We start from the raw sequence: 13,241 nt of genomic DNA on the forward strand, positions 1-13,241 counted from the left end.
GATTCAACACATTGCATTGTAGCCCCGGTATGCTGAAGCCCCAGTCGTCCGAGCGATCCATGCCAGCAGGCAATGTAGCACTCCTGAATTAATCCTATATGGCACCAGTGATGAAAACGACTGTCTGACGTCATATTCGATATCGCGTCGCAAAACGCGTCCGTCTCTGTGAACTTACCTCTGTGCCGTTATGTTTCGAGTGGTTGTGATGTTCATAGCTGGAAACGCGTAGATGTCGAATCGCTGAGCGAATGGAAGTTGGTGGGCTTAGAGATGCAGGCATGGGGATAATGTGCACGGCCGCAACGAGGATAGCGCGCCGCCGACCTGACGCGCCAAGGGTCGTCCACAGTTATTCTCAACCCATCCTCACATACATCGCGCAAACCTCTGCCACCACGAACACGTCCCCAACGCGTCCACGTCATCATATCCAACACCCCGAAACATCGACACACGTAGTACCATTCACTGCGCCATTGCGACCGTGACGCCGACACAACTACACGCGGCGAACAGCCCAAACAGGCAATATGCCGCGGAAAAGCGCTGCGAAGAAGGAGGAGCCATCTTCGGATGATGCATCGGCGCATTCCGATGTCGAGATGCAGGACCAGCAGGACGATACAATGAACGGCTTCAAGAAGTTTGGCGTAAGCGCAACCCCCCGTATGCGCCTCCCTCGCCGCGACACTCACATGTCATGCGGGAGGAAGGCGCGACAACGAGAAGACGTTGACTAACATTCCAGACGCAGTACAATGTGGATACCCCAGATTACACAGTACGATGGCTCCGACACCGCGCCACATGCACTCGGTTCCCTCACTGACACGCGCACAGGACTCGGACACCAACCCCAACACCACAGCAAACAGCGTCGCAGGTGACGCGCCAGTCGACGGGCGAAGAAAACGCACCGAAGAGATGAACATGCGCAAGAGCATGTATGGCAAGAAGGCTGAGGGGCTGAGGGCGTCCAAGGTACGCGACGTCACTGCGCATGACATTCCGGGACATGACTAACTTAACTTCTCTCATAGGAAGACGACACCATCCGCCGCTTTCGATACCTCCTCGGTCTGACTGACTTGTTCCGCCATTTCATCGACACGAACCCCAACCCGCGCATCAAGGAGATTCTCGCCGAGATCGACCGCCAGGATGCCGAAGAGACCAAGAAATCTAAGGCCAGCAAAGTGCGGAAAGGAGGCGCCGCTGCGGAGCGTCGCCGGAAGACTGAGCAGGAGGAGGACGCCGAGCTGGTGCGTGAGGAGAAGCATGGTGGACACAACGAGACCGTGTTCCGGGAGTCGCCAGGCTTCATCAAGGGCGGCACCATGCGCGACTACCAAGTTGCTGGTCTCAATTGGCTCATCTCACTACACGAGAACGGTATCTCGGGCATCCTCGCCGACGAGATGGGTCTCGGAAAGACGCTGCAGACCATCTCCTTCATCGGCTACCTCCGCTACATTGCCGGCATTCACGGCCCCCACCTGGTCGCAGTCCCCAAGTCGACACTCGACAACTGGAAGCGCGAGTTCGCCAAGTGGTGCCCCGACGTCAACGTGTTGGTCCTCCAGGGTAACAAGGACGACCGCGCCGACCTTATCAAAGAGCGCTTGGTGCCCGATGGCTTCGATGTCTGCATCACCTCCTACGAGATGATTTTACGCGAGAAGTCACACCTGAAGAAGTTCGCGTGGGAGTACATCATCATTGACGAAGCCCACCGCATCAAGAACGAGGAATCATCGCTCGCCCAGATGGTCCGCGTCTTCAACTCTCGAAGCCGCTTGCTAATCACAGGTACCCCTCTCCAGAACAACCTCCACGAGCTCTGGGCCCTGCTCAACTTCCTCCTCCCCGATGTCTTCGGAGACTCCGCCGCTTTCGACGACTGGTTCACATCTCAGAACGCTGACTCGGACGCCGTTGTCAAACAACTCCACAAGGTCCTCCGACCCTTCTTGCTCCGACGTGTCAAGGCCGATGTCGAGAAGTCGCTACTACCGAAGAAGGAGATCAACCTGTACGTGGGCATGTCCGACATGCAGGTTCAGTGGTACAAGAAGATTCTCGAAAAGGACATCGACGCGGTTAACGGCGGTGCCGGCAACAAGGAGTCCAAGACCCGTCTTCTCAACATTGTCATGCAGCTGCGAAAGTGCTGCAACCACCCGTACCTGTTCGAGGGCGCCGAGCCTGGCCCGCCATACACCACCGATGAGCATCTCGTCACCAATGCTGCGAAGATGGTCATGCTGGACAAGCTGCTGAAGCGTATGAAGGCTCAGGGCAGTCGTGTGCTCATCTTCTCGCAGATGAGTCGTGTGCTGGATATCATGGAGGACTACTCGGTCATGCGCGATTACAAGTACTGCCGTATCGACGGTTCGACCGCCCACGAGGACCGTATCCAGGCCATCGACGACTACAATAAGGAGGGGTCGGAGAAATTTCTGTTCCTCCTGACTACCCGTGCTGGTGGACTGGGTATCAACTTGACGTCTGCTGATATCGTCGTCCTCTTCGACAGTGATTGGAACCCGCAGGCCGATCTGCAAGCCATGGACCGTGCCCATCGTATCGGTCAAACCAAGCAGGTCTACGTCTTCCGGTTCGTCACTGAGATGGCCATTGAGGAGAAGGTGCTCGAACGTGCGGCCCAGAAGCTTCGTCTCGACCAGCTAGTCATTCAACAAGGCCGCTCGCAACAACCCGTCAAGAACGCCGCATCCAAGGACGAGCTCCTGACTATGATCCAGCACGGCGCCGAGAAGGTGTTCGCAAGCAAGGGCCCCGTCGGTCCAGCAGCTGACGGCGGACTCGCCGATGACGACTTCGAGGCTGTTATGCGTCGCGGTGAAGAGATGACGGAGAAGCTCAACAAGAGGTACGAGACGCTCGGTCTTGACGATCTCCAAAAGTTCACCTCGGACTCAACCTACGAGTGGAATGGCGAGACGTTCCAGCCGCGCAAGAAAGAGATCGGCATTTCCTGGATCAACCCTTCGAAGCGCGAGCGCAAGGAGCAAAACTACGGCATCGATTCGTACTACCGCAAGACGCTGGTCACTGGCGGACGAACAGAGAACAAGCAACCCAGGATACCCCGCGCGCCCAAGCAGATCACCATTCACGACTACCAATTCTTCCCCAAGCGACTCTCCGAACTTCAAGACAAGGAAACCGCATGGTACCGCAAGGAGAACAACCTCAAAGCTCCTCTCCCGGAAGGTCCAGAGGAGGATCTCGAGGCCCGTGAGGCTGATCAACAACTTGCGCAGCAGGAGATTGACGATGCGGAGCCACTGACAGAAGAGGAGAAGGCCGAGAAAGAACGCCTGATTGAAGAGGGTTTCCCTGAATGGAACAAGCGTGACTTCCAGCAATTCCTGAATGGCAGCGCTAAGTACGGTCGTCAGAACTACGAGGGCATCTCGGAGGAGGTCGATGGCAAAGACGCCGACGAGATCAAAGCTTACGCCAAGGTCTTCTGGAAGAAGTACAAGACGTTGGACAACTGGCAAAAGCACCTGGGTGTCATCGAAGAGGGCGAGCTTCGTGTGCGACAGTCGGAAGAGAAGAAGCGCCTCATCGCGAAGAAGATTGGCATGTACCGCATGCCCCTTCAGCAGATGCAGATTAAGTACACCGTCTCCACCACCAACAAGAAGGTGTACACCGAGGAGGAAGACAAGTTCCTGGTCGTCATGCTGCATAAGCACGGCGTCGAGGGCGAGTACATCTACGAGAAGATCCGCGACGAGATCCGCGAATCGCCCCTCTTCCGCTTCGACTGGTTCTTCCTCTCCCGCACACCACAAGAGATTGGCCGTCGCTGCACTACGCTCATCTCAGCTATCGTGCGTGAGCTCGGCGAGGGCGATCTCAAGAACAAGAATGGCAAGCGCGGGTACGAGGAAGAAGAGACGGAGGAGGAGGAAGAGGAGCAGCCGAAGAAGAAATCTAAGAATGGTGTCAAGGTATGTCGATTCTAGGATTCGTTGATGACTGCGTATACTAATAGAGTGCAGAACAAGCAGCTCGACACTGTCAAGGGCAAGGCCGGATCGGCATCGGCGACGCCATCTCGTGCAAGCAGCGTTGCGACAAATGGCTCGGCGACTAAGGGCCCGGCGACCAAGGGCAAGGGCAAAGGCAAGAAGAAGTAGTGTTTCTGATGCGTTAGCGTAGGAGGGCAGCATGTTGCGGTGTTTTGGCGTTTTAAAGATCGGCCAGCGTGTTTCTAGCGCACCACATCCTCGCTACGGGTATGTTGAGCTTCGATCCGTCCACGACGGAATGGGTGGGTGTTTGCGTATTGCATTTGTAATTGTACAAGACGAATCGAAGTGTTCATATATTAATCTCTGAGTTCATAATGTGCCATTATCGAGTTTGTGGCCATATTCCTTCAGCGCCGATGCCATCTTTTTCACCCAGTTGTGGGGTATCAATCGCATCACTATTCACAAATCCTCAGCGCAAACGTGTTAAAAGTGCAATATATACATTAGAAAAGATGCTTATAAAAGTCGTAAAGTCATCTACACCTTAATCTCAATCCCCTGCTGTCCCTCACACGCACTAATCTCGCCAAAATACCACAAATGCGCATCAACATCAACGCCAAAGTCTCCCTCATTGCCCTTGAGATTCAAATTCCCCGTCAGCATATTGATATCTCCCGCCGTGGGCTGCACATCATTGCCACTAGTAACATAGTACTCCGGGCTGATATGGCGGTATCCCAACAACGCAGGCGGCAACTTGGGCACAGGGTCATTCTTGTGAGTGACGCGGTACGTCTCGCCCATGCCTGTCTTGGTAATGTAATCGCTCACGCCTGCAAGACCGATTTTGGGTGCGCCGTATGTGTATAGGTCTACTGTTGTGCCTTTTGATCGCAGGTAGCCTGCGGCGAGACTAGCCAGTGCGCCACCGAGCGAATGTCCAGTAGCAACAACGCGGTAGTCAGGATACTGTTTCCGCGCTGTCTCCAGAGCAGCGAGAACTGGTTTCTGCGCCTCGAGCCAGCTGTTCCAGAAGCCGGTTGATGCATTACATGTCGGGCATATCGTCGTCGGCAGCACTGGGAAAGCGACGTTGGTGATCCAGTTGCGGACGCTGCGGGAGCCACGGAAGGATATGACAATAAGTTTGTTGGTTGTGTCTGTGGCGACGAAGCCGGTGACATCGGATTTTATGCTGTTTTCGAATTCGCTGAGTGTATTTGTGTTGGCGGCTTCTACGCGGGCGCAGTTGCCTTGGGGGCAGGTGACTTTGGTGTTGGGGCTGTTGTTGTTGCCGAGACAGTAGGCTGCGGCGGAGTATTGGGAGTAGAATTCGAGTTGGGAGAGGAGGGTGCTTGATACCGCTGTGGGTAGGCGGGTTAGTGAGGGTGCTAAGTAGAGATGGTGTTGGGGAGAGGTGAAGTACCTCTGCCGTTGATTTCGACGGGTGCTGCAGTGACAGAGTGAACTGCACCGAGCAGTAGGGCTCCTAGACGGAGGACGGAAGGTGCCATGTTGATTGGCAGGTGTGTCGAAACGGTCAAGTCGATGTCAATATACAACAAGAATGTACCGACGAGAAAATGACCCGAGATGAGCACAGAAGAGTGAATACACCGCACACAGCCTGACTACAAACTTACACCCGCGTGAAACGCGACAGACTATATACTTACCACGCCATCTTCACTAACCTCAGTACACCAGATCCTTACAAGCCCTGCCGCTGAGTATTCCCGGCGGTCAAAGTAAACGGATCAGGTAGTGGGACCATCCTGGTGATCGGCACCCACACCAAAGCTACGGGTACCGGGGTGAGATACGCTTGTCTGGCGCTTGTCCAGGGGACGTCTGTGCCCAACGTGGCTATCCTAAGATTAGACATGTCGCCGCTGGGCTGGGTGTACGCCACAGAAACCTCGATACGTGAATGCGGTTGTTGTAGATGCCGGATGTGCTCAGCCTCGAGATCGGCGTCGCATGAACATCCACCGCCACCCCTCCGTCGCAGGAGTTGCAGTCGTCGCAGTTCGTCGTCGGCTTTATCGGTAGAACTAAGTGGTTTGACTGACCCACCTACTTCATTCGTGCGTCTGGTGTGTCGCCTTCCTTTCCAAAGTGATTAGTCAATGTTGTTCGGCGCTTTTGGGGTGCACGCGACGAACGCATGATCCCGCACACTACCGCATGCATGAAGAGGGCGTTTACCGGCATTCAGCCACAAGTAACAGCTTTGTGTGACAGCCAATGAATGCAAATACCGAGGTATAATAGCCTGACATCAGCATAGAGCGTGAAGTATTGGAAAGGGAGATGTCTCCTTTTGGTTGGAGATAGAGTGCATCATGTTTGCTTGTTGCACTGCCGCTCAGCTGTCAGCGCATTCTCATCATGTATGATTCCTGTGCCTGAGCAAGCTGGAATGCGCATTGCTTTTGCTTGCTCGCAACAAACGGTACTTGTCGTGACGGCGTTCATTTGGTGGCGCTGGATGTTGCGGGGTAATAGCATGACGTAGGCAATTTAGATGCGCCTTGTGGCTTTCCTAACGTGTACAGGAAGGTACCTAAACACAACATCACGGAGCAGACCAGAAGCTGTTTGTACCCCGAACTTGTGTGGTGGTGTAGAAGCGAGAAACGTCGGTGTCAGCACCCTTCTGGGCTAGTGCAGAGTGCTTATGCGGGGTGCGAAAGAGTACCGATAAATGTGTTGGTGGGCTAAATGTACCCCAGGCACTGGCGTTCCTGGTTCAGCGGCTAACGTATATCTCCGAACCCTCCAAGTCGCGTGCGCATTTCAAGTCAGCTGTCCACGGGCATGTACGCATATGGAAACGAGTATTTCAAAGATTTTCCTGCTTTGGCAGAATCTTCATTTCCACCGGCTGCGATAGATCGGGGCTAGTCGCTAAAGGTACAGGACTCCGTGCTGCTTGAGTCGTGATGTGTGGGGAAGAACGCGAAATACGCGAAATCGCAGAACCACAAGGTATCGCAAGACATGTACAAGGTACAAGGGTGAGACGGCGAGAAATCGGCAAAAGAGAAATGTACCGTGAGGCCCAAAGCGGTACCAAAGGGGTTGAGGCTCTCAAATCTAGGCTACTTGTTACCGCGTTTGAGAACGGCACGGGCCTACTGCGGTGGGACGAAGGGTTTGACGAGCATCTCACTGAATCTGGAATCACTGTTAGTACACTGCACTCTGAGTCGGTGTGGAATACCCACTTCTCGAGCTTCTCCTTGCCGCGCACCTCCTCGACCAATAGCGGCATCTTGACCACGTTGAACTCGTCGTAGAGCTCTTCAATCTGATCGAGGTACTTCTTCTGCATCTTCCGTCGCGCATTGCACTGCTCGCAGGGGTTGTCTTCCTTGGGGAACAGCAGCTGGTTCACGACAATGGAGTGCGTGTCGATCTCGTAGCTGTTGAGCTCCTGGATCATTCTCTCCGTCTCGTACAGACTCAAGAACTCGGGGATGCAGACACACACAAAGGTGGTGAGGTCGGCGTCCTTGAACTGGCCATTGACTTCCCCAATGGTCTCGCGCAGGTTCTCCATCTTCTCCACCAGCTCGTCCATGTTTTGTCCGTTGGGCAGTCTGCCGGACGCACCGAGGAAAGAGTTGAGCATGGGCCCGAATTGGCGCGAGAGTTGCGACACTTTGGAGAGAGCCTTTTCCATGACGGTGGGAAATTGGAGGAAGCGTAGCGTGTGGCCCGTGGGCGCCGTATCGAAGATGATGACTTCGTAGGACATGGACTTGACTTGCTTGAGCACTTCGGCAAAGGACATGGCTTCGTCCACGCCGGGAATGCTAAAGGCCAGATCTTGCATCATGCTGCCCATGCCACCCAGGCCCGCCATGGGGTCTTGGCCCTCCTCCGCTCCGCTTGCTAGCAAGTCCTGTATACTGCCGTTGGGGTCAATTTCCATGGCGCTGAGATTGTCGAAGCCGTTGACGAGGCGCGCGTCCTTGCCGAACTTCTGGTTGAAGGCATCCGAGAGGTTGTGGGCGGGGTCGGTCGAGATGAGGAGAACCGACTTGCGGTGCTTTGCGAGCTGAATGGCGAGGGAGCACGATGTCGTCGTTTTTCCTACACCACCCTTTCCGCCGACGAATATCCACCGGAGCGTCTTCTGATCGAGGATGGACTGGAGCGTAGGCGCCATGTCGGCGTCGATGAGCGCGGTCGAAGCCATGTCTGCGTGATCGGGTTATGGCAGTATAGAAGGACGGGTAGTTTGTATCTGGAGGAGGGGCGTCAGTGTTATCCTGTGCAGCCCAGACATAGCGCCTGCCTGCTTCCCGAAGCTTCGGAGGGGCAATGCAACCTTGGAAGCGCCTACCTCGCAATTCAACTCAAACTTCTGGTGTCTCTTTCAAATAGCTCGCCTAAGTTATGTGAGTAAGCGACCTGTAGTGTCTATGGTGAAGGTTGGTGTGGTATGTTTGCGTTATTGCAGACTAAACAACCTTGGAAGTCGCGCAGGAAAGTTGACTGAGTGGGAATGCGGGCAGGCGCGTCATGCGCTAGTGCGCCACTGCACAGCCACGTGTGGCGCTCACCCCACTTGCCATGAGGAACCCTTCCATAACCCACGACTTTACCCTCGACATGCCGTATTCGAGTTACCACCAACGTAAACCTCAGCTACGCTTTATTCTAAAATGGTTCGTCGCCATGTGAAATCGTCTCTTACCTACGAAATTTGTTATTCAGAGTGCTCAGGATCTCCCCGTCGCACACTGATCTTCATCAGAACGCCCCGAGCTATGAAGGATAGACAGTTCTGGTCGTCTAACTCATACATAGATTCGCCCTCTAGCGCTTCTGCGTCGATGATAGAAGCTGCTCGATGCTCATACGGTCTTTCTGCTCCTTGAGTCACGACCCATTCCACACCGCATATAATATCTTTTGGAGTACCGTCGGTCGATATCTGCACTTCTTCGATAGGGTAGTCGATTTGCATCTCTAAAGATCCCGCAGCGTAGAATGGTGACACGTTCCCAGCTGTAATGATGCACGATAGCGGTTGACCTGGAACAAGCGCCATGACGTCGCCGTTGTCTTCTCCAAGTGACATAGCCCGAGAGCTATAGGAGTGACCGGGAACTACATCTGAAGCAGTGTCATTCATCAGTAGACTCTCCGCGTTCGCTTCTGCCTTTATCGTAACGCTCATGTCGTTCGTCGCACACCCAGCAATCTGCACTTCTTCCACTGGCGCTTTAACTGTCGAAACACTCGACGTTTCCGAAGCATCTTCTTGAACGGCATCATCGTGCGATAGGATCTGCACAGCGTCTAAGTCATTCTTCGTGTCTCTTGATAATAGCGAACTGCGCAGCGTTGACGTAGAGGCGGCGAGAGTGAGCAGCGTGCTCTCATTAGGATCTGGGTACACAGTCTTTTGCCGCTTCAAAACAATGATGCCAAGACTTTGTCTAAGCTTTTCATCCAACACAGCATTAAACTTCAGCTCCGTAGCTTTCATGGCTGGACATTGAGGCAGTCGCCATCCAGGGTACAATCGTCCATGGTACCTAGGCATGTGCATCTTCCCGTGCGAGATAATGAATGCGTTGCAGAGATAACAAGCGTCCTTACTCGAACAGATTACTCGAGGTGGTGGACGCAAGTCGTTGACTTCGCAGTAATAGAGAAGCTGGATTTCAGCATGTATCTTCGCTTCCGTCATCGTCTTCCTTATCTGGGTTGCAATGGTCTGGTTTGCTTGTGATTCTGTTGTACCCAGCAAGCGGCAGATGTAGTCTATCTCAGGTTTCCGGTGCACTGTATCAATCCTCATGAGTTTGGCTGCAAGATTTGGGGTATTGAAGCTTGTTGGGTCGAGATCAAAGAAGTGCTCAGGTAGATCGGCAGGCACGACCTTCATGCGCCGAAATATTGGATACTTCTTCGCTGTTCGGTGCAAGAAATGAGCGGCTTCTCGGTACCTCGCGACTTTGCTCATGATGTTGACCAGGTTGCTTCTTGAGCTTGGGGCCATCATATTGTTTGGTATGGTGGCTATCAAAGGCCCAAGATCCACCATTGTTCGTAAGTCGTAGATTCCATGTACGAGTTCGCTCAACTGATGAGTTGTTTGGTGCTTGTTCCATGACCCAATCAGCCGTATCACATGCTTTGCCCTTTCTGTGAATAGCATCGCGTCGTGGGAAAGCGCACCTAGTCTTTCCTTTCCGAGTTGGCCAAGACTAAGTACTGCGGTTTGCAGAACTTCCGTTACGGGTTGCTTCGGCTTCTTCCAAGCATTAGAAATGAATCTCAGACGACAGAGAATACGGCGCGAGCACATCGTGACGATCGCCATAAAGATCTCATGTTCAATGTCAAGAGGACGGTCTCCTGCTCAGTTTGGTCAGTCTTGAATAGGAAAAGTAATGTTATCACGTACGATTCGTCACCCGCGAAAGGATGGCAAAGATGCTCTCGAGACTCTGCTCTAAGTCCCGTAACACCACGTTACCACCATGTGGGTTACGTTTATTCACTGCTATGAGAACGCTTATCGATGCCGCTGCCATGTTCTGCTTGATGCAAACAGCGGGAACGCGATCTGGGTCATCTTTCATACACGAGAGAAAGGCAAGTGTGCTAGTCAAGTCTCGCTCCTTCCTGAAAGTCAGGGAGTACGATGGGTTTAGCGGGGCACAAGCTGCGTGATTGGATGACGGCGGTGTAGGAACGGTATGTAGAAGGTGAAGAAGAGCGATGCTTTCGGCGCGAGCAACGGCGAGATGTGACATCGGCATAGGTGTAACCGTGCTTTCTCATCTTTGGGCAAAGCGTTGTACATTGTAACTGATCGTCTGAATCTCTTATCACGGCGACTGTATCTTTGTGTAACCTGTTAACCCTTGTCAGAGGCGGGGTCACGACGGAGTGGGAAGGTACAGCCGCGTCCACGGTATCCATCTCCAGAAGCGCATACCATCCAGAAACCTTTTAATCCTCCACACTATCTATCATCAAACCTGGAACCTCCACCTCGGATGCCGATCCCCCAACTTCACATCCTCCAAACTATCATGAAACCCCCCCGTCTCCGGCCTCTCTACCAAAGTCCTCTCCTTCTCCGCATTCTCTCTCTTCAACAACACCCACAACGCCGCCACAACCACTAGATTCAAACACAAATACCCCAGCGCAAAGCTGTGTCCAAGTACATATCTTGGCCCAGAGTTCGCGCGATACAACTGCGTACCTAGCACGGCTCCTAGATTACCAATGCTAATCTGCATAGCGTTGGCCGTTGCACGCTTCGTCTGACCACTGACGTTGATGGCGGGCCAACATAGCACTAATGCAACGGAAGGGTAAATGCCGATGGCGGCGAAGAAGGTTCCTACGTAAGATACGCCTGGTCGTGCTTTGGGGTTCGTGTTGGCGAGGAGAATGATGTAGCCGATGATTGCGACTGTGGAGGTAGTCAGGATGAAGAGGGCGCGGCGGGCGTAGCGTTCCGAGAGAATGGCCCAGAAGATTGTGAAGAGTGTTGCGACGGCGTAGGGCGGTATGGTGAGGAGCTGTGATTGAGCTGATGTGTAGCCCATGTCGCGGATGATGGTCGGCTTGAGCGACGTTAGAGTGTTGTGTACATTGCGGAAATTGGCTGACTTACTAGAAACAGAGATAGAGTGTACAGTGGTAAACTCATCGTATGAAAGGCGAAGGCGTAAAGCCATATCTTGATATCTTTTGCCGCGAGCAGTACCTCCGCCCATGAGAATGCTTCATCGTTCGTTGCGTCGCTGTCGGCTTTGAGACGCGCTTGCACGAAAGCTCTTTCTTCCTCGCTGAGCCAGCTGACGGTGCCAGGATAGTTCGAGATGAACCAGTACGCGATAATCCCGATGATGATGGTGAGAAGACCTTCCTATGTCGTTATTAGTGACTGGGGTGAGGATAGGTCGATAGACGTACCAAGATGAAGATCCATCGCCACCCAGCGTAGCCCCCAACGTTACGCATATGCGCAATGCCATACGCTAAGATCTGTATTCGTCAGCTTGTTTCTCGTATTCGCAAGACAGGTAGCATACACCACCAAAAGCCCCAGCAAGCGAAGCGCAGCTGAAGAACAGCGAAATGCGATACTGTCGCTCATTGCGCTTATACCACATGCTAAGATAGTAAACCACACCAGGAAATAGCCCAGACTCGGCCATTCCCAGACTGCAATCTATTAGTTCATCTCGCACTACTGTCTTCTCCAGGCTACTCACAAGAAGCGCACCGCAAAGAAGCCCGACAGGTTCTGTGTGACGCCCATCAGCGTAGCCACGACGCCCCACACCACTGTAAGCGTAGGTAACCAAAACTTCGGCGTTGTGCGTTTGAGGACAATGTTGCAAGGTATTTCAAAGAGGACGTAGCCAATGAAGTAAAGAGTCAGACCAGTGAGGTATTGGTTGCCTGTCATACCGAGGTCAGTCGTCAGGCCCTCGATACGTGCGTTGGCGACTATAAGATCTGTCAGTATACTTCCTTCCATGAGCACTGGGAATAAAAAGGGCTCCACCATTGCTGCGATCAAGAAAGCTCAGCAGATACAAGATTGACACCGCAGGCAGGAGTCTTAGATCCAACGTTCTGAGTAACTTCTTTTCGTTAATGGTGCCCGGGACAATCTCCACATCGCTCGCGGAAGAGTTCGATGCAGCAGGTGCATCGTTCTTCTCCGATGCCATCGTCATGTTCGCACTGCTTTTGAGGGGGAAGTATTAGGACGCGTTATCCTCTCAACAACAACCGGGCACGAAGATCTACTTATCATCCCACTACCGTCGCATCCCTCGTAGCTCGCAATGATGCAAGAACGTGGGTCAATCAGCTCAAGCCGCGGCAGCGTCATGACCTAGGCCGGACGGGCAAACCTCAGGCATAACTGTGGGCTCTTATTGGAGCGCATCGCGACCCGCTTCCAATGCGAGATTTGCTGCATTCTGACAGGGCGATCGTCCTCGGGGTCGCTGCATAGAATGGTGGCATGTTGCAAGGGCTTATGGGTTGGGGTTGTGCACGAAATCGAGAGGTGGTATGTCGTGATTGTGCTAGCCGCTTGTGGTATAGACCCGGATGGACTACGTTGTTATTTGCTAGAAGGGATACGTGACTATAGGGCAGGCAGATGGCTGATGCTTTACTTGCTGGCTTCAGGCCGGAAGACTTCATTTTCATCGT

The 13,241-nt window shown here is 53.3% G+C and overlaps 5 protein-coding genes across 5 annotated transcripts; 1 reads left to right on the forward strand and 4 right to left on the reverse strand.

The window, feature by feature from the left end:
* The first annotated feature begins 370 nt into the window (after positions 1–370).
* Positions 371–4,396, forward strand: BKA58DRAFT_327082 (SNF2 family N-terminal domain-containing protein). The gene is made up of 5 exons (XM_046168099.1): positions 371–653; positions 752–784; positions 844–984; positions 1,044–3,992; positions 4,044–4,396. Exons 1-5 carry the CDS (start codon positions 534–536, stop codon positions 4,179–4,181), a joined length of 3,381 nt encoding a protein of 1,126 aa, XP_046030157.1. The 5' UTR covers positions 371–533; the 3' UTR covers positions 4,182–4,396.
* On the reverse strand, positions 4,391–5,720 carry BKA58DRAFT_121 (Alpha/Beta hydrolase protein). The gene is made up of 2 exons (XM_046164162.1): positions 5,449–5,720; positions 4,391–5,386 (listed from the first exon to the last, which is right to left on the reverse strand). Exons 1-2 carry the CDS (start codon positions 5,534–5,536, stop codon positions 4,557–4,559), a joined length of 918 nt encoding a protein of 305 aa, XP_046030158.1. The 5' UTR covers positions 5,537–5,720; the 3' UTR covers positions 4,391–4,556.
* Positions 5,721–7,159: 1,439 nt separating this feature from the next.
* On the reverse strand, positions 7,160–8,229 carry BKA58DRAFT_304790 (ATPase get3; the record flags this gene model as incomplete). Its single annotated transcript, XM_046167029.1, has 2 exons — positions 7,160–7,202; positions 7,253–8,229. The coding sequence occupies 2 exons, from the start codon at positions 8,227–8,229 to the stop codon at positions 7,160–7,162; spliced, it is 1,020 nt and encodes a 339-aa protein (XP_046030159.1).
* A 354-nt stretch (positions 8,230–8,583) lies between these two features.
* BKA58DRAFT_349279 (uncharacterized protein) lies at positions 8,584–10,804 on the reverse strand (the record flags this gene model as incomplete). Its single annotated transcript, XM_046168487.1, has 2 exons — positions 8,584–10,400; positions 10,453–10,804. 2 exons carry the CDS (start codon positions 10,802–10,804, stop codon positions 8,743–8,745), a joined length of 2,010 nt encoding a protein of 669 aa, XP_046030160.1. The 3' UTR covers positions 8,584–8,742.
* Positions 10,805–10,836: 32 nt separating this feature from the next.
* Positions 10,837–13,053, reverse strand: BKA58DRAFT_371291 (MFS transporter). The gene is made up of 6 exons (XM_046169006.1): positions 12,580–13,053; positions 12,284–12,521; positions 12,101–12,233; positions 11,982–12,053; positions 11,680–11,934; positions 10,837–11,629 (listed from the first exon to the last, which is right to left on the reverse strand). Exons 1-6 carry the CDS (start codon positions 12,752–12,754, stop codon positions 11,027–11,029), a joined length of 1,476 nt encoding a protein of 491 aa, XP_046030161.1. The 5' UTR covers positions 12,755–13,053; the 3' UTR covers positions 10,837–11,026.
* Positions 13,054–13,241: the final 188 nt, after the last annotated feature.

Source organism: Alternaria rosae (genome assembly GCF_020736505.1).
Source record: "Alternaria rosae strain MPI-PUGE-AT-0040 chromosome Unknown BKA58scaffold_1, whole genome shotgun sequence".
NCBI classification, from domain to species: Eukaryota; Fungi; Ascomycota; class Dothideomycetes; order Pleosporales; family Pleosporaceae; genus Alternaria; species Alternaria rosae.

Bases quoted from the DNA above. Each gene is read 5' to 3' on its own strand.
- BKA58DRAFT_121 (XM_046164162.1), bottom strand. From the start codon at position 5,536: ATGGCACCTTCCGTCCTCCGTCTAGGAGCCCTACTGCTCGGTGCAGTT. The intron at 5,387-5,448 runs GTACTTCACCTC...GCCTACCCACAG, and splicing joins CGTCGAAATCAACGGCAGAG to CGGTATCAAGCACCCTCCTC.
- BKA58DRAFT_371291 (XM_046169006.1), bottom strand. From the start codon at position 12,754: ATGACGATGGCATCGGAGAAGAACGATGCACCTGCTGCATCGAACTCT. The intron at 12,234-12,283 runs GTGAGTAGCCTG...AATAGATTGCAG, and splicing joins TTCTTTGCGGTGCGCTTCTT to TCTGGGAATGGCCGAGTCTG. The intron at 11,630-11,679 runs GTAAGTCAGCCA...ACGTCGCTCAAG, and splicing joins ACACTCTATCTCTGTTTCTA to CCGACCATCATCCGCGACAT.
- BKA58DRAFT_327082 (XM_046168099.1), top strand. From the start codon at position 534: ATGCCGCGGAAAAGCGCTGCGAAGAAGGAGGAGCCATCTTCGGATGAT. The intron at 654-751 runs GTAAGCGCAACC...CTAACATTCCAG, and splicing joins ACGGCTTCAAGAAGTTTGGC to ACGCAGTACAATGTGGATAC. The intron at 3,993-4,043 runs GTATGTCGATTC...AATAGAGTGCAG, and splicing joins AATCTAAGAATGGTGTCAAG to AACAAGCAGCTCGACACTGT.